Genomic DNA, 21,229 nt, shown 5'->3' on the forward strand with positions numbered 1-21,229 from the left:
AAAGTACTATTGGAATTTCTCTACAGCCATGTTGTTGTTGGGAGACAGTATTGCCGAACATGTGATCTTCCTTGATATGCCTTTGAGTTAGATCAGGTTGAGTCGACAGAAACCACATTGCAGTCCAGCTCCTATTTGCTAAGCATCCTTGTGTTCTTTGCAGCGGTCCTTTCCCAACACATAAGGGATCTTTAATTGTGCTTCCTATCTTTATGTGCCATATGATTTTTGTCTGTCTTACATAATAATCACAGCAAATCATTATAGAAGTGGTCGTTTTAGCTTTCATTTACTTAAACTTTAATAAGTTAATCTTTTTAAAATAATCATTTATAGATTTCCTACAAATTTGAAATTATCTAAAACATCTATCAGATTTATATCAACTGAGATGCTGAGATATAAAATGAGATCTTTTTCATTTATGAATCCATGTTTTTCTTTCAAAGCCACTTAACCTGAATTGCAAGCATATTAGTGATTTTTGTTTTTAAGTCATGGTCTTTGGAGTCAGAAGACCTTGATTTAAGTTTCATCCCTTCCTTGGAAAAATTGTAATGTTAAAGAAGTTATCTACTATAACCCCTCTAGGCCTTTTTCTCATCTGTAAATTGGAGATTCTAAAAAATGCATCCTTCACGTGGATGTTGAGAAGATTCAAAAATGTAATTTTTGTGAAGATTCATAATCTCTAATAGGTATCATTTATATGTATATCAATGTAATATGTGTGTATTACATAGTATTTTGTCTGTCTAAACAAAAATCATCTTATTTTGAAAGATAAACATGGAGACACGCAAATAAAATGTTACATATATATGCGTGCCTGTGTTTCTGTATATGTCTATGTAGATACACACTGTGCATGTACATAGATACACAGGCACACATATATATGTATACATTGGCTGTAAGGAATTTAATTATATTTGCCAAGTAACTTGGTTTCAAGAAACATGAAAGTGTCAGTCCTTAATTAGATGGGGTTTTAAAGGATTTAAACAGATTCCTCCACCCCATCCTTTTTTTTTTTTTCCTTTCCTAGGTTTAAAGATATCATGAGTGATCTAGGCAATAGATATTTTTCCTATCAGCTTTGCGAAATATAGTGACAACTCTGTTCTAATTCTTGAAACATACTTTCCTAAAGTAAAACCACTAATATATGTTACCTTTTTAGAAAGAATTAAAAATAAAAACAAACAAACAATCATAACTTCACAGATCAAGTCGAAAACAAAACCTGTCTTCTTTCTTTTTGGGTTTAAGGGCAGGCCTCCCTGCTCTAAATCTGTGTAGGAACATTGGTGTTAACACTAAACCCCTGTTACCTGGTTGTGGTATCAAATTAATTCATAGCAGTAGTGAGTTGATTCTTTTTCTCAGTTGTGAAGAGACACTTAAAATAATAGTTTTAAAGTACCTTTAAAAGAGTAGATACTTTTTTATTACAGAGAGTAGTTGTCCTATTTTGCTTTATGTAAAAAATAAATTTTACTGTAAAATTGTGAAGATACTTTACAGACTTGTTTTTTCTTCTGGAAAGCTCAAGAGAAGACAATTTGAAGTTCTGAGTGGAAGCTTACGGCATCAGTGATGCATTTAGCACTTATCTCCCGTTCCTCTATTCCTTCATTAGATTAACAATAACAAACTTTAGCAAAAAACGTGAAAATCGAATCAAATAAAAAACAGAACCCTAATAACTGAGAAAACGTATAGTCGATTTAAAAAACAAAAACAAAAACCACATCCCATCAAATTAGGATCACTGTTTCAAATGTAGTTCAGCCAGTAGCTAATTCCAGCAGAGAACTTTGGCTGTCTTAGCAATTTTCCATGGAGTTAAGATTTCTTTTTCTTATTTCGCAAGTGTAGTAAAAGTCTTAGAAAATGTTAAAATAAATATGCTCTTGCACTATGGTTTGTTAATTTACTTCCCTTATTTTCATAGTTTGCTTGTTCCTAAATGAGACCTGACAAAAAAGCACCCATCCATGTGCTGTTTTTGAAGTTTGTGTTAAACTTAGGGACTTGTATACTAAGCATATATAATATTTTTATACACAGAGTAAGTATCACAAAGTTTTTTTGACATGTACTTAGGAAGTGACTCCTTTTTATGTATTCCATTCTGGCATCGCTTTTTAATTTTTTTCTGCTGCCAAATCTTCAAGTAAGATTAGGAGCAGAGTTATCCAAAGACAACAGGGTCATTGACTCACTTAAAATTCTCCTGTGCTCCATCCTCTTCCACACCGAATAGTAATATGCTGGGCATGTTTACTCTGGCCGCCCAAGGGGAGAGGATAGAGGGAAAGTAAAATCTGTGAAACGTCTCTCTGAACTAAAGAGAAACTAGCAACATCCTGATACATAGTTATTGTTATTTCCAATACGACTATTTGAAGGTCTCTGACTGGAATCACAAAACTTAGTTCTTCCGTTTTCTGACTCTCTCAACTCTCACTTTCCCCCCATACACTAGTTCCAAATTGATTTTATAAACAGAATCGAACATTTCACGACCAGAATTTTTGTTACTGGCAAATATTAAAGTGCTCTGTTAACTCTGCCCTAATCACAATCAAGCTTTTCTTTCAGATTTAAGTTATCTGACTTAAATTCATTTTAGTTTTGCCGTTTTGGCTGTGTCCCCGGAATCCTTCATTTTTGTATGGAACATGCCAGTAAAAGCTCACCCCTTCTTTTCAATTTGTTAAGTTGAAAAATTTGTCTTCTGCATTTTAAAAGATGTTAAATTTGGGCCCTGTCTCTCTCATGTAGTGAGTTCATACTCTCATTACATTAACCTGCATTTCTATTTTTCACATTCCTCCACCTCCACTCAGACCACCCACGGTCAAGGAGGGCAAGGGAGTTGGGTTCTGGATTCTCAAGGTCTTGTAGACTCCAAAGCGAGGAGAAGACTGTGAAGCAGAGGAAGGAGAAATGCAAACGTCCTCAGGAGAACTTGGAAGAACTGGAAGAGCAGTGTCCATCAGAGAAACCTCTGTCGTCATCTAGCTTGGGTAAAGTGAGAGACGATCCCCCGATGAACACTGAGCAGCCTGAAAGGAAACAGCCTGGTCCTGAGAAGCTCCAGAGACCTCCTCTTCCCAGGATCAGTGGTGAGGTGTTTCTGAGCACCGAATCGGATGACTGGGAGGCTCACCATAGCCATCGAACTCGGAGTGGGGAGAAACATGCACGGCACCAAGACCGACTTTCTCCCAAGTCCTCACAGAAAGCAGGGCTTCCCTGCAAGGAAGCTGTATATGGGAGGGACCATGGGCAAGGGGTGCACAGAGAAAGGAAACACAGGCCAAGGACTCGGCCCTTCTCAGAGAGTGAGGAGCGGTTCCAGCTCCATGACCCAGGTAATGAAGGATAGTCTCTTTGGAAGTCCTGGTAGCATGTATGTACTTAGAAACAGGTATATTTATAATAAGCATCTTAAGCAAACTGTTCTTTCTCTCGTTGGTGTTCATGGCTTTGGAATAAATCCTGCAGCCAAATAAAAAGTATTCACTTAATCCAAAATCTCAAGAAGGAAAATATCTACCTTTTCCCTTCTTCCTCCTAATACAACTAATTCCTTATGAGGTTCTTCCAGTCCCAGATTGCACAGGAGGTTCCCATCCTGGATAGAGTTCTTAATTCATCAAAACCATGCATCAGAGATTCTGTTACCAAATCGGTGCTCTTGAATTTCTGCTTGTAATTCTGTGAACCCAGAAGGCCTGGTGATACCACCTTCATAGTATTTGCCTAACTAGAAGACAGCAGGGCTGGAAGTACTAGATTTTCTTGACTTCATTTTTCCCATCTGTAAAGTGAGAGATTGGATAGGCAATTTCTTGAGACAGCATTTTTCGAATTGTGGTTTGTTTTCATCAGAATCAGCTGAGCTATTTCCTAAAAATGCAGATTTCTGGGTCTTCTACGTTACCGTCTCTGGAGAGTGGCCTGGCAGTTTGGGCTTGTTTCAAACCTGGAGGTGATTCTTAGGTACTTCAAGTTTGAAAATGACTGCCTTGAGTTGCTTCCTGTCTTTAACCTTCTTCGACTCTTAACTCTACAGTTGGTGTTCTGAAGTGCCAATATCAGGTAAGTTCTTGGTGTTTGTATAGGAATGAGGTGAATGTTAGACGTGAGCCTCAAGTTTCCGGCTTCCCTGAGGCCTCTGAAGTCCATCATTGACACAGTCATGGTTCTCTCTCTCATCTTGTCTGGAAACTGCCGCTGTGATGTTTGCCGCATGGCTGTCCCACTGCAGGTCATAGCGCTACACTATCTGGTAGTTTCCTTAGACCATACTCATCTCCCTGATTCTGTTTTGCTCTAATGGAAGTTTCACCGAGATGCAGGGTTTATTGGGAAAAGTACCAAGGAGGTGACTCTACTCAACTTTCTTCTATACTGTTGCCCAGCCACCTCTGGTCTGGAAAGTGGTTTCTAGGCTGTGGGTTCAAGTTGATTCTTTTGGTTCTTCCTATCATGTTATCTCTGTCATGTTTGTTTTAAGTTTTTAAAGGACTTGGTGATAAAGAAAATGAAAATTCAGTTCAGCAAGCCATATAAGTATCTGCCACAAATATTCTTGCCTCAGGCTTTATGTTTGGGGGGATATATGCTTGGATCTGAGCCTCAGAAGGTTTATGAGTCAAGCCAAGCAGCTGTATATGTAAAGAAACAATTGCAAGTTAGATAGACTTTGAACAAAGAGCTGCAGGGCAATAATGAAGTGGTATGATCTACCTGGAGTAAGATCACTCTTTATGAGTAAGTTACACTCTGCCCAGGTTTAGAAAGACATGTTGGAGTCCAAAAGGTATTGGGGAGGAACAGTGATTGCATCGACCTCTACATCTATGATTCTGTGAATCTGATTTTAAAAGTGTGCTGAGAGCTGCTTAACCCTATGGCTTTTAGTTATACTTGAAGGTATCTTAAACAGGCTTAGAAAGGGTGGAACTAATAGGAAATAAACACTGACTCACACAACCCTACTACTGGATTCATAGGCAAATGTTTTATTTCTTTTATTTTAATAGCAGTAAGGTTTAAAAAACAATGTGGCTAGGCAGGTACTAAAGTGGCTGTAATACAGCTGCTACTGTCTGTCATTTTGTATTCAACTTACTTGGCAAATTTTACCTATGTAGTCCCTGTAAACATTTGATTGTGACCACCCCCCCAACCCTAGTAAGGCAGAAGACTACATTAAAATAATTATTAAGTACTGGTTTCTACTAATGCTGTTCTAAAAGTACAATTCTTGGAGTTCATGCTGTGGCACAGTGGGTTAAGGATCTGGCAGTGTGTCTCTGTTGTGTGGATTCTATCCCAGGCTCAGTCCAGAGGCTTAAGGATCCCTCATTGCTGCAGCTGCAGCTGCAGCTTGAATTCAGTTCCTAGCCTGCATACTTCTGTATATTGTGGGTTTGGCCAAATATCCAAAAATAAAAGTACAATTCTCAAAGTTGTTAACATAGGCCAAAGTTTTATTTAACTTAATAACAAAGAAACTAGCAGGGCAACGAAGAGCTAGTTCTAAGAGCATTGATTTGCAGGACAGGATTTTATAATCAGTTGAAAAAGGAATATAGAATAAAATTGCTGAACTAAATGTAAGTTTGGTTAACTTTCTAAAGGGCAGTAAAACCAAACCACCTTTGAGGGTAACATCTCTATTGAGCTATTAAATTGTGATAGCTTATTAATTTTCTGCAGGTTAACTTCCAACCTCTCAGAACCATAACATACTATTCTGCTATGACATTCCCCAAGTGTCAGGCTGGCTTAGTATAAAATACTCTTGAATTTGTGTCACCGTATTACCTTATTCCAAGCTTGGGATTAGTTTGTCTTAAATACAGTACTTTTAAAAATTTTATCTTACTTTATTACAATTTCTTTAAAGGTTTGCTTTGCTTGTGTTTATTGAGGGAGGTCTTGTGTCCTCAGACTGGTGAATGATGAACTGAAAAAGACAAGCAAGAATTTGAGTTAAAAAATGAATGAGGGAGTTCCTGTTGTGGCTCAGCAGGTTCAATCCCTGGCCTCACTCAGTGGGTTAAGCATCTGGCATTGCAGCAAGCTGTGGTGTAGGTCGCAGATGCAGCTTGGATCTACTGTGGCTGTGGCTGTGGCTATGGCTGTGGCATTGTCCACAGCTGCAACTCTAATTCGACCCCTAGCCTGGGAACTTTGTATGCCACAGGTGCAGCCCTAAGAAGAAGAAAAAAAAAAAAAATGTGAAACTGTTAAAAATGGGGCTTACCTGAGTTTTTTGAAAGTTAGTTTGCAGATTATGCTTAGGCTACCAAAATGAAGACAGATGTTTTGTTAATCTCTGAGTAAACTGTGTTTAATAACTTTTTAGAACATCTCTGTTTTCTGTAATGACAGCCTTACACTGTATTTAGGTTCTTTCTTACACACTTACAGAAGTTCTTTTTACCTTTGGTATAGAGGATATTACATTTAGTGCGCAGTACTGTCAGTCCAGAAATCTGATATTCCAGGATATAGAAATTTTCTACTTATAAGACACACAAGTTCCAAGGACATATCAAGTTCAAATAAACTCTTCTTTTTCCCTCTAAATATTTGACCTGATATTGAGATAATACCTCAGAATTTAACTGTTTGTTTTTATAAGGGTAAAACTGGCATATAACATTATATTAGTTTCAAGTGTATATTTGTATGTATTGCATCCACAAAATGATCACCACCGTAAGTCCAGTTAACATCTAACACCATACATAATTAAAAATTTTTTCCTTGTGATGAAAACTTTTAAGATCTCTTCTCTCAGCAGCTTTCAAATATGTATTATAATACTTATAGTCTCCATGCTGTACATTACATGCCCATGACATATTTATTTTATAACTGGAAGTTTGTACCTTATGACTCCCTTCAGTACATTTTGCCCAAGACCCCAACCCCTCCTCTGGCAACCAAGGAACGGTTCTTTGTATCTCTGAGCTCAGGATTTCGGTTTTTGTTTTGTTTTATTTTTTTTTTTTATTTCCCCAATATATTAATTTTTTTCCTACTGTTCAGCATGGTGATCCAGTTACACATACATGTATACATTCTTTTTTCTCCCATTATCTTGCTCAATCATAAGTGACTAGACATAGTTCTCAGGGCTACACAGCAGGATTTCATTGCTAATCCATTCCAAAGACAATAATCTGCATGTATTAACCCCAAGCTCCCCAACCACCCCACTCCCTCCCCCTCCCCCTTGGCAACCACAAGTCTATTCTCCAAGTCCATGATTTTCTTTTCTGTGGAAAGGTTCATTTGTGCTGTATATTAGATTCCAGATATGAGTGATATCATATGGTATTTGTCTCTCTCTTTCTGACTTACTTCACTCAGTATGAGAGTCTCTAGTTCCATCCATGTTGCTGCAAATGGCATTATTTTGTTCTTTTATGGCTGAGTAGTATTCCATTTTGTGTTTGTGTGTGTATACATCACATCTTCCTAATCCAGTCATTTGTCGATGGACATTTGGGTTATTTCCATGTCTTGCCTACTGTGAATAGTGCTGCAATGAAAATGCATGTGCATGTGTCTTTTTCAAGGAAATTTTTGTCCAGATATATGCCCAAGAGTGGGGTTCCTGGGTCATATGGTAGTTCTATGTATAGTTTTCTAAGGTGCCTCCATACTGTTCTCCATAGTGGCTGTACCAGCTTATATTCCCACCAACAGTGCAGGAGGGTACCCCTTTCTCCACACCCCCTCCAGCATTTGTTATTTGTGGATTTATTAGTGGTGGCCATTCTGACTGGTGTGAGGTGGTATCTCATGGTGGTTTTGATTTGCATTTCTCTAATAATCAGGGATGTTGAGCATTTTTTCATGTGCTTGTTGGCCATCTGTATATCTTCCTTGGAGAAATGTCTATTCATGTCTTTTGCCCATTTTTCCATTGGGTTGTTGGCTTTTTTGCTGTAGAGTTGTGTAAGTTGTTTGTATATTTTAGAGATTAAGCCCTTGTAGTTGCATCATTTGAAACTATTTTCTCCCATTCTTTAAGTTGTGTTTTTGAGTTTTTTTATGGTTTCCTTTGCTGTGCAAAAGCTTGTCGACTTGATGAGGTCTCGTTGGTTTATTTTTGCTTTTATTTCTATTGCTTTGTTTTATTTTAGATTCCACAGATAAGTGAAATTATATAGTATTTGCCTTCCACATACAAGTGAAATCATGTAGTATTTGCTTTTCTCTGACTTATTTCATTTAGCATAATGCCTTGCAATTCTGTGGTCACAAATGGCAATATTTAATTTTTTCATTATTATTGAGTAATATACCTCTATGTATATGTGTGTCTATCCATTTACCCATCAATGGACACTTAAGAGTGTTTCCATGTCTTGGCTATTGTAAATAATAATAATTCAGTAAACGCAGGGTGTGTGTATCTTTTCAAGTTAGTGTTTTCATTTCCTTCAGATGAATTCTCAGAAATGAAATTACTGAATCATATGGTAGTTCTAATTTTTTTTTTAATTTTGGGGGGAACTTTTATACTGTTTTTCATAGTGGCTGCACCAATTTACATTCCCAACAACAGTGCACAGGGGTTTCCTTTTCTTCATATTCACACCAACATTTGTTGTTTCCTGCCTTTTTGATAGTGGTTATTTTAACAGATGTGAGGTGTGCTACCACATTGTGGTTTTGATTTGCATTTCCCTGATGATTAGCGATGCTGAGCAGTTTTTCATGTACATGTTGGCCATCTGCATGCCTTCTTTGGAAGAATGTTTATACAAATCCTCTGCCCATTTTTTAATCAGACTGTGTTTTTGCTGGTTTGTTGTATGAATTCCTTATATATTTTGAATGTTAGCCCTTTGTGGTTTGTGATTAGCAGATATTTTCTCCCATTCTGTAGCTTGCCTTTTCATTTTGTTGATGATTTCCTTTATTCTGAGGAAGCTTCTTAGTTTGATTTAGTCCCACTTGCTTATTTTTGCTTTTGTTGCTTTTGCTTTTGGAGCCAAATCTAAAAACTCATCTCCAAGTCAGTGTCAGAAAGCTTACTGCCTATGCTTTCTTCTAGGAGTTTTATTGTTTCAAGTCTTATGTTCAAGTCTTTAATCCATTTTGAGTTAGTTTTGTATGTGGTGTAAGTTAGTCATCAAGTTTCATTCTTTTGCATGTAACTGTCCAGTTTTCCCAGCACTATTCATAGAAGAGACTGCCCTTTCTCCATTGTGTGTTCTTGTCGTCTTTGCCATAAATTAATTGACCATATACACATTGGGATTATTTCTAGGATCTCTGTTTTGTTCCATTAATCTACGTGTCATTCTCTTTTTAACTGCCAAGAGTTCACACAGTCTTATCATCCTGTCAAACCAGTTAAAACTCTTCATTTGACCATTTCATTTGAATGCCTTCCAAGTATCTTTGATTGATATTAAAGCAAAATATTTTCTTAGTTAATTTTGTGGTGTAGAGGAGGAGGAGGAATAAGTGGAAAAAGTTTAGTTCTCAAAATCTGAGCACATTCCACTCTGTTTCTTTTTCCAGTGGCAAAACTGAAGGAGCAAGCCTAAGTGTGATCTCTCCGGTCATCCTCAGCTAGGCTTTGGCCTGCTCGTGGAAATGTCATTCTTCTGTAGACGGGCATATAGCAGCCTACCTTGTCCACTGACTTTTCCCAATGCCAACTTCCCTATCTAGTTTCATCTCCTTTTCCCTGAAATATTCCCTTCTAGTTATGACCAAGCTAATCATAACTCACGGAGGTTTATCTACTCCTGGCAGTATCCCACCTTTCCTGACTGTCCCAGATCACTCAAATCTGCATTAAAACCAGCCCAGCCCCTCATAAGATTTAGTAGCTCTAGAGATGATGTGAAATTGAAGTGGATTCTGTGTTCTAGGTAATCAGGTACTCATAGACCTAAATAAACTAAGAAAGCCATGTTTAGTAGACTTTATTTGTGAAAAGGCAGATGATTCTCTGGCTTTTGGATTTACCGCAAAGCTAGGTTTAAGCTCTAAGAGGCTTCACCAGATAACTTTTAAACTCTTCATTTGTCCAGAATTTACTTGTTGTTGTTGTTGTTGTTTTCCCTGTTTTGTTTAAAGCAAGTGAATCATGTGGTGAGGCATTTTGATAAAAATTGTTTTCATGTACAGTAACTTTGATAGACATAATACACTCAACTAGTAGTTCCAATGATAATTGCAATTAAGAATCAACTGGTAGGATTTAAAACAAACTGACAAAGCCAGATCTCACCCAGGGTATTTCTGTTAGAATATCAGGGGTTTGGGTCAAAGATGTCATATGTATTTAAAGCGCCCCAAAGTATTTTAATGTATAGATATGATTGAGAACCACTAATGTGAAGAAATAGGCAACTAGGAGTAAATTTTCTTTCTCCCTTCAGTAATCTGATTACTGAAAGTCAGTATTCCAGATGGTTGATCTTCTTCATTAAAATTTTTATTACTTTTAATTTTTTAAAATTAATTTATTTATTTTTATCTTTTTGCCTTTTCTAGGGCCTCTCCCACAACATATGGAGGTTCCCAGGCTAGGGATCCAGTTGGAGCTGTAGCCGCCGGCCTACACCAGAGCCACAGCAATGCCAGATCCGAGCCGCGTCTGCAACCTACCCCACAGCTCACAGCAATGCCGGATCCTTAACCCACTGAGCAAGGCCAGGGATGGAACCCGCAACCTCATGGTTCCTAGTCGGTTTCATTAACCACTGAGCCACGACAGGAATTCCCAAAATTTTTATTATTTTTTAATATAAGATATTCACGTTGTTGAATACTTGTAATTTATAAAGGATACAAAGAGGGAAATCCCACAATTTTGGAATAACCATTAACATTTACCAGTTAATTAAAACTTATAAAGAGAATATATGCTCTTATAAAATTTCAAAATTCCCTACCAGTGTCCATGTTCCTTTCTTCTCAAAGGAATGGAACTCTAAGGTCACTGTGCTGATACTTCACTTAGGGTATATCTTCCCTAAAATTTGGCAACATTAAAATGATCAGAGCTATAGGAACCATCTAAAGCAAGTGGGTTTGGTGACCATCAGAGCAGAAGCTGTGGCAGGGCCACCAGCTGGTTAATAGGTACTGTCACATAACTCCCAGTTGATGCTGTTTCTCTTTGAAGTAAGGTGTGCAAGGCAGAGGCAAAAAGGTGGGAAGCTTCTCCTCTCCTCCAAGCCTTGATAGCTTAGTCTCTTTAAACCTCCAACTAACTTATTTACTTTTCTGTAAATTCTTTTTAGTTTAGTGACTTAATCTTTTTTCACTTCCTATTTTGCAAAAGCCTCACTTACAGATCCTTGCATGATTTTCTACTATTAAAGAAGCTGTGTGAGAGGGAAGTTTATACCAAGTAGGTTTGGGTGGGAAACTTTGTTTAAATATGTGGATTATCTGTATCACCTCTCTTCCATGACTAGAGGGTACAATTATTTCAAGTGCACTCTACACTGCATTTTGGAGTGGAGGTGGTATTGTCATTTTTAGATATTGAAAAAAAACCTTTGTTATCTTAAATTTTGCCACTTTTCGGAGAACACACTCAGTTGCCTTATTACACCGGGTTTTTTCTAGGAGTGAAACCCAGAGTAATGAAAGACACTGTCTCTACTCCCTCACGAGTGACCCACAGGGATCAGGAATGGTCCGATGCTGAAATTGCCAGAAAACTGCAAGAAGAAGAAATTTTGGTGAGCAAACTTTAAAATTTTAGGTGAATCAGTAGGTTTTTGTGAATTGAATCAATCTTGACATTATGTAATAGGCATTATATTCCTCTGTTTGTTGAGAAACCGATACCTTCTTTAGGGGTAGAAAAATCAGGACAATAGAAATAGAGTATCCAGCAGTTTTACTTGCTGAATAAACTTTAGCAACAGAATCCCCATATTCCTGTGTCTCCTTTATAGAGTTCTGATCATTTCCTAGGAATCTGCTCTAAAATTTGATAAAAATAGACCCTGCTCTGACCAATGGAAGTATACTGATTATCAACTTCAGGGATGTTAATCACATCTAGTTTCAAATACCAGTTTATCTTTATGTAAATTTTTTTTAATGGACAGGATAGATTCTAATAAAATTATACTTTTTTGTATTTCCTATACCATAGGCTATCCAGGTGGACATGAGAGCAGCTCAAGTCGCCCAGGATGAGGTGAGTTCATGTTAGTTAATTTGTTTAGCCCATATTCTTTGGAAATATCCCAGTAACCTTCTGCCTACAACATTGCTGTCAGTGATGTTGCATGGATTTTGTTTAGGAAATCGCTAGACTTCTAATGGCTGAAGAAAAGAAAGCTTACAAGAAAGCCAGGGAGCGGGAGAAATCATCTTTGGACAAAAGAAAGCATGACCCTGAGTGGAAGGTAGGGTCTGTCTCTTTGTTTTTAATTAGAAATGAAATTAGAACTGAAATGAGGAGTTCTCTTTTAGGGTAACCTCACAATCTATTTAGGGTGTCCAAATCATCTGTATGGCCTTTGTGATTTTGAATTGTAAAAGTTGTTTCACTGTGAAAAACCGTATTGAATTCTTGAAAGTAACCTATGTAAAAAAGTTACTAAGATTGAAAACCTCATTCCCGCCATTTTAAGACCAACTGAGATGCAGGTGCCTCTGGTCATGAACAAGCTTAATTTTACTCTGCTTGCCTTATAGGAAATGTAGTCTTTTCACATGCTCTTTAATTTCCACCATGGCCGTCTCCTCTTCTCTTGACTTCCCCTGTGTGCTTGTATTGTCCTTCTTACTTGATCAGGCACCAGCTGTCTCTCTCTCTGCTCTGACATCACTTGATGCATAGCAAAGTGACAACTGTTCTTATTACCAGCAGTCATTGCTTATGAGACTGTCTAGCATGAGCTTGAACTGTTACCTTCCCCTCATTAATCAGACATCGTAGACAAAGGAGCCAGAGACTGCAGTTCATTCTGCTGTAATCTAACTGTTGTATGTAGTGATTGCAAGTTCATTTGAACAGATCTTACTCATTAACAGTGACTGTGCCCAAAGCACCACTCTGGACGTACAGGGAAAGACAAAGATAGATTTTCCTCATAATGATGTAGAGAGGAAGACACACTAAAGACAGATAACAAATACAGGGGGTCAAGCTGGCTGAAAATGCATAATGAAAAAACAACACAGGTGCAAGGGTGAGAATTCATACAGTGAAGGCATTCAGGGAGAGTTTGTCCTATGCTGGAAGGGTGCAGCCAGGGTGCATATCCATGATAGGGTTGATGTTTAACACTGTTCTCCCCCTCCCTCCCTCTCTCAAGACAGAATCCTCCCATGGACCTCTGGTCCTATCACAATCCCAGCATATGTTTTGAGAATGAAGACAGTCTTAAAAAGCAAATGAAAGTATTATTTCCATGTTAAGTATTATACTTATCCCCCTTCTTTACCTTCTTAGTAACTGAGGATTTTTCCTTACAAACATATTTCATTTTAGTAGAAGAGTTCCCAAATGCTTCTGTAACACAAATTAAGGTACAAATAATTGCCCAGAGTTACTCCAGTTCTTTGTTAACTCAAACTATGATGGAGTAGGTATTTTTAAGATTACGAATCAGGAAAGGAAGAGCAGGGAGGCCAAGTATCAGGACTTCTGTCATTTCTAGATTCTGTAACTGATGCTAAAATAGTTTCTGTCCTGGAAAAGTGGGCATGAAGTATGCCGTAGTTTCTGGACTTGAAAATGATCCTCCCTAAGTTAGATGATCAGAAATAAGTTTAAGAGCTTGAAGCTAGATGTCATAGGCCCTGGAAATCCACCAGTTCTGTTACCAAATCAAACTTGGGTCTGCTTGCTCATGCGCAGTGAAGCCAATTTATTGACACCAGGCTGTGGTGAAGGAAAATGCAGTATTTGATGTAATGCACCGTTCAAGTAGTCCTGGACAGTTAGGACTGCAAAAACCCAAACTCACCAGTGGGTTTCAGGAAAGCATTTTTAAAGGCCAGGTGACAGAGGTACGTCTTAGGGTATGTGATCAGCTTATGCACAGTTCTTTGATTGGATGATTGTGAGATAACAGGGTGGTGTCAAAAGGTTAACAGTTATCAGTCCTTAGACTCCAGTCTGCCTGGGGGCCGTGTGCTCATGATCTTGAAGTAGTTAGGGTCTTCCATTTGGTGGGGGTTTTCCCTCGCCTGTGAAACCACTCAGGAAATGTACTCCTCAGATATGATTATCTGGCTACTTTAGAGAGGAGCCGAACAGAGGATTTGGGGGAGGGGTCTGTCCCTCCAAGGCCGGATGGGGTTCCGCTCTTCTCAGTTGTCAGCTGCCTTGTAGTGTGTGGGTTAATAATGGGAGGCCAAGCACACCTCTGGCGGGGAGCATGTTTTTTGTGTGTTTAGCCCACTCCTCTGGCTGCACTGACAGCCTGCAACATACCTTCCTGACTCTGAATTTCTTTGTGTCTGAGGGGCTGTATTTAAAAATAGTGTATGTTGCTCAGTTGGATGTAAGCAACCTGAAATTACTAAAGGAAAGTTTGGCATCATTTAGATAATTTATAAATCTAATCTTTCTCTGTTTGTTGTTTTCTGTATGTGTGTGTTTTTCTTTCCTTTTTCCTTTTTTTTTTTTCCTCTGTAGCCCAAAACCGCTAAATCAGCACACTCAAAGTCAAAAGAAAGTGATGAACCTCACCGTTCTAAGAATGACAGGCCAGCACGGTAAGATGACAACTGAAAAGGAGAGTGAGGAACTTGATTTGGGGGCAAGTAAGGGCATGTTAGCTGCCTGAGTAGAGTGTTTGTTCCTTGGAGAGGAGATCCAAAAATCTGCAAGACTGTTATTTACCGAAGATAGTCTTGAAGGGCTATTTTCAAGCTTTGTTTCCAGTTTTAAATTGGATTGAACAAGTCAGATCAGGAAGATGGGGAATTTTACAGAAGCTGGGGTATTGGACAAAAGATGTGCTTTATATTAGGACCAGTTCTTGTCTCTGGATTCACCGAATTGACTGCCATAAGCTAAGAAGGAATGAGAGTAACCATTTTCCTAAGTAAAATCCCAGGTTTTAAATTTTTACTGAGTTTCATGGTCACATTGGTGCGTGCCTGACATTTACACATGCCTAAATTCATTTCTGTGTGAGTCTCCAAGTCGTAGGCAAATACCCATTTGAGTCATTGCAGACTATTCTAAATCCCACTAGATCAAATAGCTGTGTCTGTGGTATGTATACTTTCTAACTTCTCTCAAGCAGTATGGGTCATGGTTATGGAGCAACTACTGTTTTTCTACCTCGAATTGTCAACATATAAGTCTCAGGGGAAGGAACCTTTATTTTTTTCTTTATTGCTTTCTGTTGCTTTTCAAAGGAAAATGTGATTGGAATAGGAAGAGAGAACATTAAATAGAAAAGACAAAAGTAACACTAAATCTGGCATTTTGAAAACTCTAAGTAGTTGAAACCTTGTATTTTGATCCTGATTGTTAATAATGTATTTATTAATTATTAAAACATAAACTTTATCACACTGAAAAATATACATGATTATTGCCACTAACTACTCACACTTAAAGTGCTAGACTTGTTTCCTTAAAGAGAATATATTTAGTGTCCTTAAAAAGCCATAGTCTATTTTTAAACCCAGGGGTTTTAAGAAGATAAATACCTTTCAGAAAATTATATCAGGTTGTAAAGCTTTTAGGGCAACAGTAGTGTAGGTTAGTCTTTCTAATTGTATAAAATTGGTTCTTCTTAAAGCTTTTAGTTAAGTACCTGCCAGATGTCTTTAAAAGCAAATTTTAGACCTACATAAAATTTAGCTTTATTCATCTCCCTGCAACATCCAAGTAAAATCAAAGTAACTGATCTGTTCTCAGTAGGTAAATAGGTGTGACTTATTATGCTTTTTTTAATCAAGGGAGTTAAAATCATCTTTAAAGTTATTATGTAGTCTTCAAAGTCCTTGGGCTTTTTAGAACACTAAAACTTCAGCAAATGTGATAGAACAGTCTGGAATGGCTACTTAAAGGATTTATTAAAGTTGAAAACAAGTTTCTGGAATGTAATACATGCTCTTAAAAACATTTGATAGAATGAAAGAATGAATAACCAGATGATCCTATGTTAAAAATCACTATGGCAAACGAGTGAAAAGTGGCCTCTGCGTAGTAGAACTGAAGTCTTTGACTCGAGAGGAATATTTGTCTTTAAAAGTCATTTACAGAAAGATGATATGATATGTGACAAAACAAAAATGAATTCGAATTTGGAGTTCTTATTGTGGCTCAGTGGGTTCCGAACCAACTAGTATTCATGAGGATGGGAGTTCAATCCCTGGCCTCATTCAATGAGTTAAGGATTCCACATTGCCATGAGCTGTGCTGTAGGGTGCAGATGCGGCTGGGATCCTGCCCTGCTGTGGCTGTGGCCAGCAGCTGCAGCTCCAGTTCAGCCCCTAGCCTGGGAACTTCCATGTGCCACAAGTGCGGCCCAAAAAGCAAAAATTAAATTTAAAAAAACTACTATTTTATAAAACCTATATTTTCATAATTAAAACATAAAGCCTGTTATTGTGTCATAGATATCTTATTCAACTGATATCACAGTGTGTGCTTTCTGGTTAGCATCCGTGTTTCCTCTTTCACATTTAATCCTGGTGGAACTGGAGTTAGCTATTTGTACAGAAAGAGATGGTTTCAAGGATTGAGAAACACGGCACTTCCTAGATCAAGATGTTTATTGCTTCAGTGCAGTAATAATAGTGGCAGATAGGGAACAAATTGTCATTTAAAGCTTGTAATAGAGGTAGTCAGAAGTCATTTTCTTTGCTCATTATAATTTTTATGCTCTCTCTGAGGAGATGGAGAACCAGTTGGCAATCTGAATTAATTCCAGTTCTTTGTAATTGGAAAATTTTTCAACTCAAGTTCCAAATTGTGTTAACTATAGTATTTTGTATTAATAGTATTAATTGGTATTTTATTTGGATTTATCACTTAGAAAATGTAGGGATTTTGTAAATCTTACTTAGTTCCTACATTATTCTTCTGAATGTGAAATATATTTGTCTCCACCTATTCATTTATCAAATATTTATTGAACACTCTTATAACTGCTCAGAACTCAAGTGAGCATCAGTCAACAAAAACTGTTTTCTATTCTTATGAAATTTACAATCTAAACAGACAATTGCAGAAATAATTATTTTGATTGTGTTGAATGTTATAGATGAAAAGTACAGGTTGTTAGAAGAGTAGAAGGAGACACCTAACCTAGTCTCTGTGTCTAGGAGGGCAGCTTTTATTTATTTTTTGCTTTCGTAAGGCCACGCCTAAGTCATATGGAAGTTCCCAGGCTAGGGGTCGAATCAGAGCTACAGCTGCAGGCCTACACCACAGCCACAGCAACACCCGATACTTAACCCACTGAGTGAGGCCAGAGATTGAACCCACATCCTCATGGACGCTAGTCTGGTTCATAACCCCCTGAGGCATGACACGCACTCCCTAGGAGGGATTTTTGAAGCAATGACTTCCGGTTGAATTCTGAAGCATATTTGGCTTTATTACAAGCTTAAAGATGTAAATCATTTCATAGGAACAATTGAAAACAGATACCCTAATATATCAAAAACTACAAAACAAACTAGTAGCTAACAAGATTTTTCCAGCTGTGGATATGAACACCCTTAACTTTGAAACAGCTATATCCAGTGCAACAGAAAATTTGGTGGGACCGCTGGAAGCAGTAAGCCAAGCTTTGTTTTCCATGTACCCCAAAATTGAACACAGCAGCAAAAGAACTGAGGGCATTCTAGATTGATTTGCTTATCCTTATTGGGGAAACATAGAGGATTTGTGGGCACCCTGTGCTTCAGTTCATACTTTAGTACCACTTTCCTTGGTGGTGAGTTGATAATGAGGCAGTAAACAGGGAGTTTTTTTGACAGCACCACTTGGCTTATTTTTCTATGGTTTCCGATTGCCTAATGAGGATAATTAAAATTTCTACAAAATAGATTCTGCCACCCTGATTACCAGTTCTGTTTTCTTGGGCCTAAGTTACTTCTTTAGTTAACTTTCTTAGTCTTGGAGTTATTGATTGTTTTGTCCCAACTCTTCCTGCCAAGCCTTATGTTACCTTTTAAAGGTGAGCATTATAAATGCCAGTGGATAATGAAAGGAAAACACTTATTTAATTTCTAATATTTTTTCAACAAACGGTTCAAAAAGGAAAACAAGAAAAATATCACGTTGTTTGCTATGCTCATATTAATCATACGTGTGTAAAAATGTATGAAAGGATAAAAGTATATGCCATATACCATTTGAAAATATGTTATGCGAGTGTATGTCAGTGTGTAAGGTTTTGAATGCAGATAATGCTGCTGATGAAAACACACACCTGTGTTGCAGAATATAGTACAGTAGTTAAGAGCACTGGTTTTGAAGTCCAGTTGAGTTTGAGGCTGGCTCTGCCACTTGACAATAGTGTGAACTTGGACAGATCACATGTGGTCTAAGCTAATCTAACTCTAAAATATGTAGATGATAACTACCTTGCACACTTGTCCTGAAAGGTAATTGAGATCGTCTCTGTGTGTAGAGTCCATAGCGGAGTTCTCAGTGGATACACAAGTATCCCTTGCTGACCTCTTCCAGACACTGACTACCTAAGGAGAGACCTACTGCTAGGGTCGGGGTGAGAAATTGAAAACACTTGTCTTTATTCCTGTATAACAGAACCCATTGTACCAAACTGACCACAACTTCCCAAATTTCAGAATGCTTTTGCATTCCAGAATGTATATTTATGTAAAACATCCTACAACATGGTTGTATATTTAGCAAATCTTTACCTCATCTGGTTCCAAGCTTTAATGCAAAATTTGAGCAAACCTTTGGAAAACAGCAACCAAAAAAAAAAAAGGAGAGATTTTCTTATACATCGTTAATCAATGCCAACTGTTTGTAAAACTCTGTTATATAATTAAAATTGTAAAACGTTTGGAGTATTAAAAATTTCCCAATGTTTTTTAGTTTTTGTTTTGACGTGAGAGTGCAAATGTATTACTGCCCTTTCCTTCTCTAAGCTCTACTCTGCCACCTAGTGGTGTAAGGAACTTTGCTCTGAATTTTATGGAGTTTTTTAAATTTAACTTTTATTTTATACTGGGGTATAATTGGTTTACAGCATTGTGTTAGTTTCAGATATACGGGAAAGTGATTCAGTTCTGCATATACAGATATCTATTCTTTTTCAGTTTCTTTTCCCATATATGTTATGACAGAATTTGAGTGGAATTACTTGTGCTATGTAGTAGGTCCTAGTTGATTAATTTATATACACTAGTGTGTTTATGTTAATCTCGAACTCCTTATTTATCCTTCCTCCCCACCAGTGTTCTCTCTCCATCCTCCCTTCTGACCTGCTGCCCTCTCTCCCTTACTTTCTTCCCTTCTATCCTTTTATTTCTCTTTTTCTTTATAAAACCTACCAAACAAAGTATAGTTCTCATTAACGGCACTGAACACATCTCATTAATCTTTGTTTCTCTAGCTCTTAGCATAATCCCACGCACATGTCAGGTGGTCAGAAAATATTTGTTTTTTTGTAGCCAGGAGGTGGGGTAGAGGGTGCTGTTGGTTAGTTGGTTTTTGTCCGCACCAGTAGCAATTGGAAGTTCCTGGGCCAGGGATCAAACTCAAGCTACGGCAGTGACAACGCTGGATCCTTAACCCACTCTGCCACCAGGGAACTCTAGAAAATATTTGGATTTATTGAGTTATGTATATTAAAGAAGTTGTCAGATTAAATAATGTATCCAAGATTATGCAGCTGGCCAGAACTAACATGAGAATTCGAAAATATTCTGGCTTTGTATTTCTACCAAAAATGTTTTTACCAAGTGATCCAATGAGAAGTGGAATTCTAGCCATCACTACTAAGAACATCTCTTTAAATTCTGACTTCCTTCAGGCCACCACCACCTACCATGACAGATGCTGAGGATTTGGATTACACTCATTTTACAAACCAGCATAATTCCACACGTCATTTCTCAAAGGCAGAGTCTTCTCATAAAGGTAAGAAAAATATATGTGGTCATGTTTAAGATCTTTTTAATTAATCCTCATGCTGTGGTGGAGCAATCAGGTGCTGTCGGATAGATCATTAGAGTAGAAAAATACGTTATCCTTCCTCTTAGCAGGCCACTAGGTAGTCTTCATTTATTAAAAAACAAAAAGATTAAAAGACAGAAAGCAAATCTTATCTTAAATTGCATGCAAGATTTTCTGTGTACAATTAGTTGATCCTTGAACAACACAAATTTGAACTGCACAGGGGTCCATTTGTATGTAGATTTTTTTCATGAAATACTACAGTACTATACTATCCCATGTTGGTTGAATCTGCAGATGCTTATGCAGAGGGCCAACTATAAATTATACATGGATTTTCAACTATGCAGAGGGTCAGTGCCCCTAATCCCCGAAATGTTCAAGGGTCAACTGTATTTGCATTTTCTCCAGGGAAAATTCATAGCTTTTCTTGACGGTGTACCCTACTTAGATCTACCGGGCTTTTTCTATCCTAGCTCATGTTTCCATCTGCCCATGACTCTATTAATTAGACAATAATAACACACATACACATGTCACACAAAACTTTTATGCAAAAGAAAAATGGGGCAAAGAAAATGAGGGAAAGAGAAAAGAGATCTAAGTTGGGACCAAATCTTTAAAGTGAAAGGAGTAATCAGTCTAGTTCCTCTACCAACCACATGACCTTATGCATTCACTTATGTGTATATATATATATATATATATATATTTTTTTTTTTTTTTTTTTTTTTTTGGCTTTTTGGCTCTTCTAGGGCATATGGAGGTTCCCAGGCTAGGGGTCAAATCAGAGCTGTAGCCGCCAACCTATGCAACAGCCATAGCAATGCGGGATCCGAGCTGCATCTGCGAACTACACCACAGCTCCCGGCAATGCCGGATCCTTAACCCACTGAGCAAGGCCAGGGATCGAACCCGCAACCTCATGGTTCCTAGTCGGATTCATTAACCACTGAGCCACGATGTTCACTCCTCACTTATGTGTATTTTTATGACAATCCTAAAATGAGATAATGAAAATGTAGTTTCTCATTAATTTGATTATAATGGTGTCAACATTGTTGGAAT

At 37.7% G+C, this 21,229-nt stretch overlaps 1 protein-coding gene across 5 annotated transcripts in view; it reads left to right on the top strand.

Moving 5' to 3' along the window:
- CCDC50 (coiled-coil domain containing 50) overlaps positions 1-21,229 on the top strand; it is a 72,722-nt gene that overhangs the window by 42,701 nt on the left and 8,792 nt on the right. For all 5 annotated transcript variants that reach the window (XM_084990717.1, XM_013982294.3, XM_003132590.7 and 2 more), the window contains exons 6-11: positions 2,856-3,383; positions 11,641-11,756; positions 12,179-12,223; positions 12,330-12,434; positions 14,678-14,757; positions 20,019-20,125. In XM_084990717.1, the coding sequence (XP_084846843.1) occupies positions 2,856-3,383; positions 11,641-11,756; positions 12,179-12,223; positions 12,330-12,434; positions 14,678-14,757; positions 20,019-20,125 (981 nt within the window). The remainder of the gene's footprint in view (positions 1-2,855; positions 3,384-11,640; positions 11,757-12,178; positions 12,224-12,329; positions 12,435-14,677; positions 14,758-20,018; positions 20,126-21,229) is intronic.

Source organism: Sus scrofa, chromosome 13 (assembly GCF_054392235.1).
Source record: "Sus scrofa isolate SSC_HxYL_T2T_F1_AM1 chromosome 13, Sscrofa_HxYL_maternal_Yorkshire_Landrace_v2.0, whole genome shotgun sequence".
NCBI lineage: Eukaryota > Metazoa > Chordata > Mammalia > Artiodactyla > Suidae > Sus > Sus scrofa.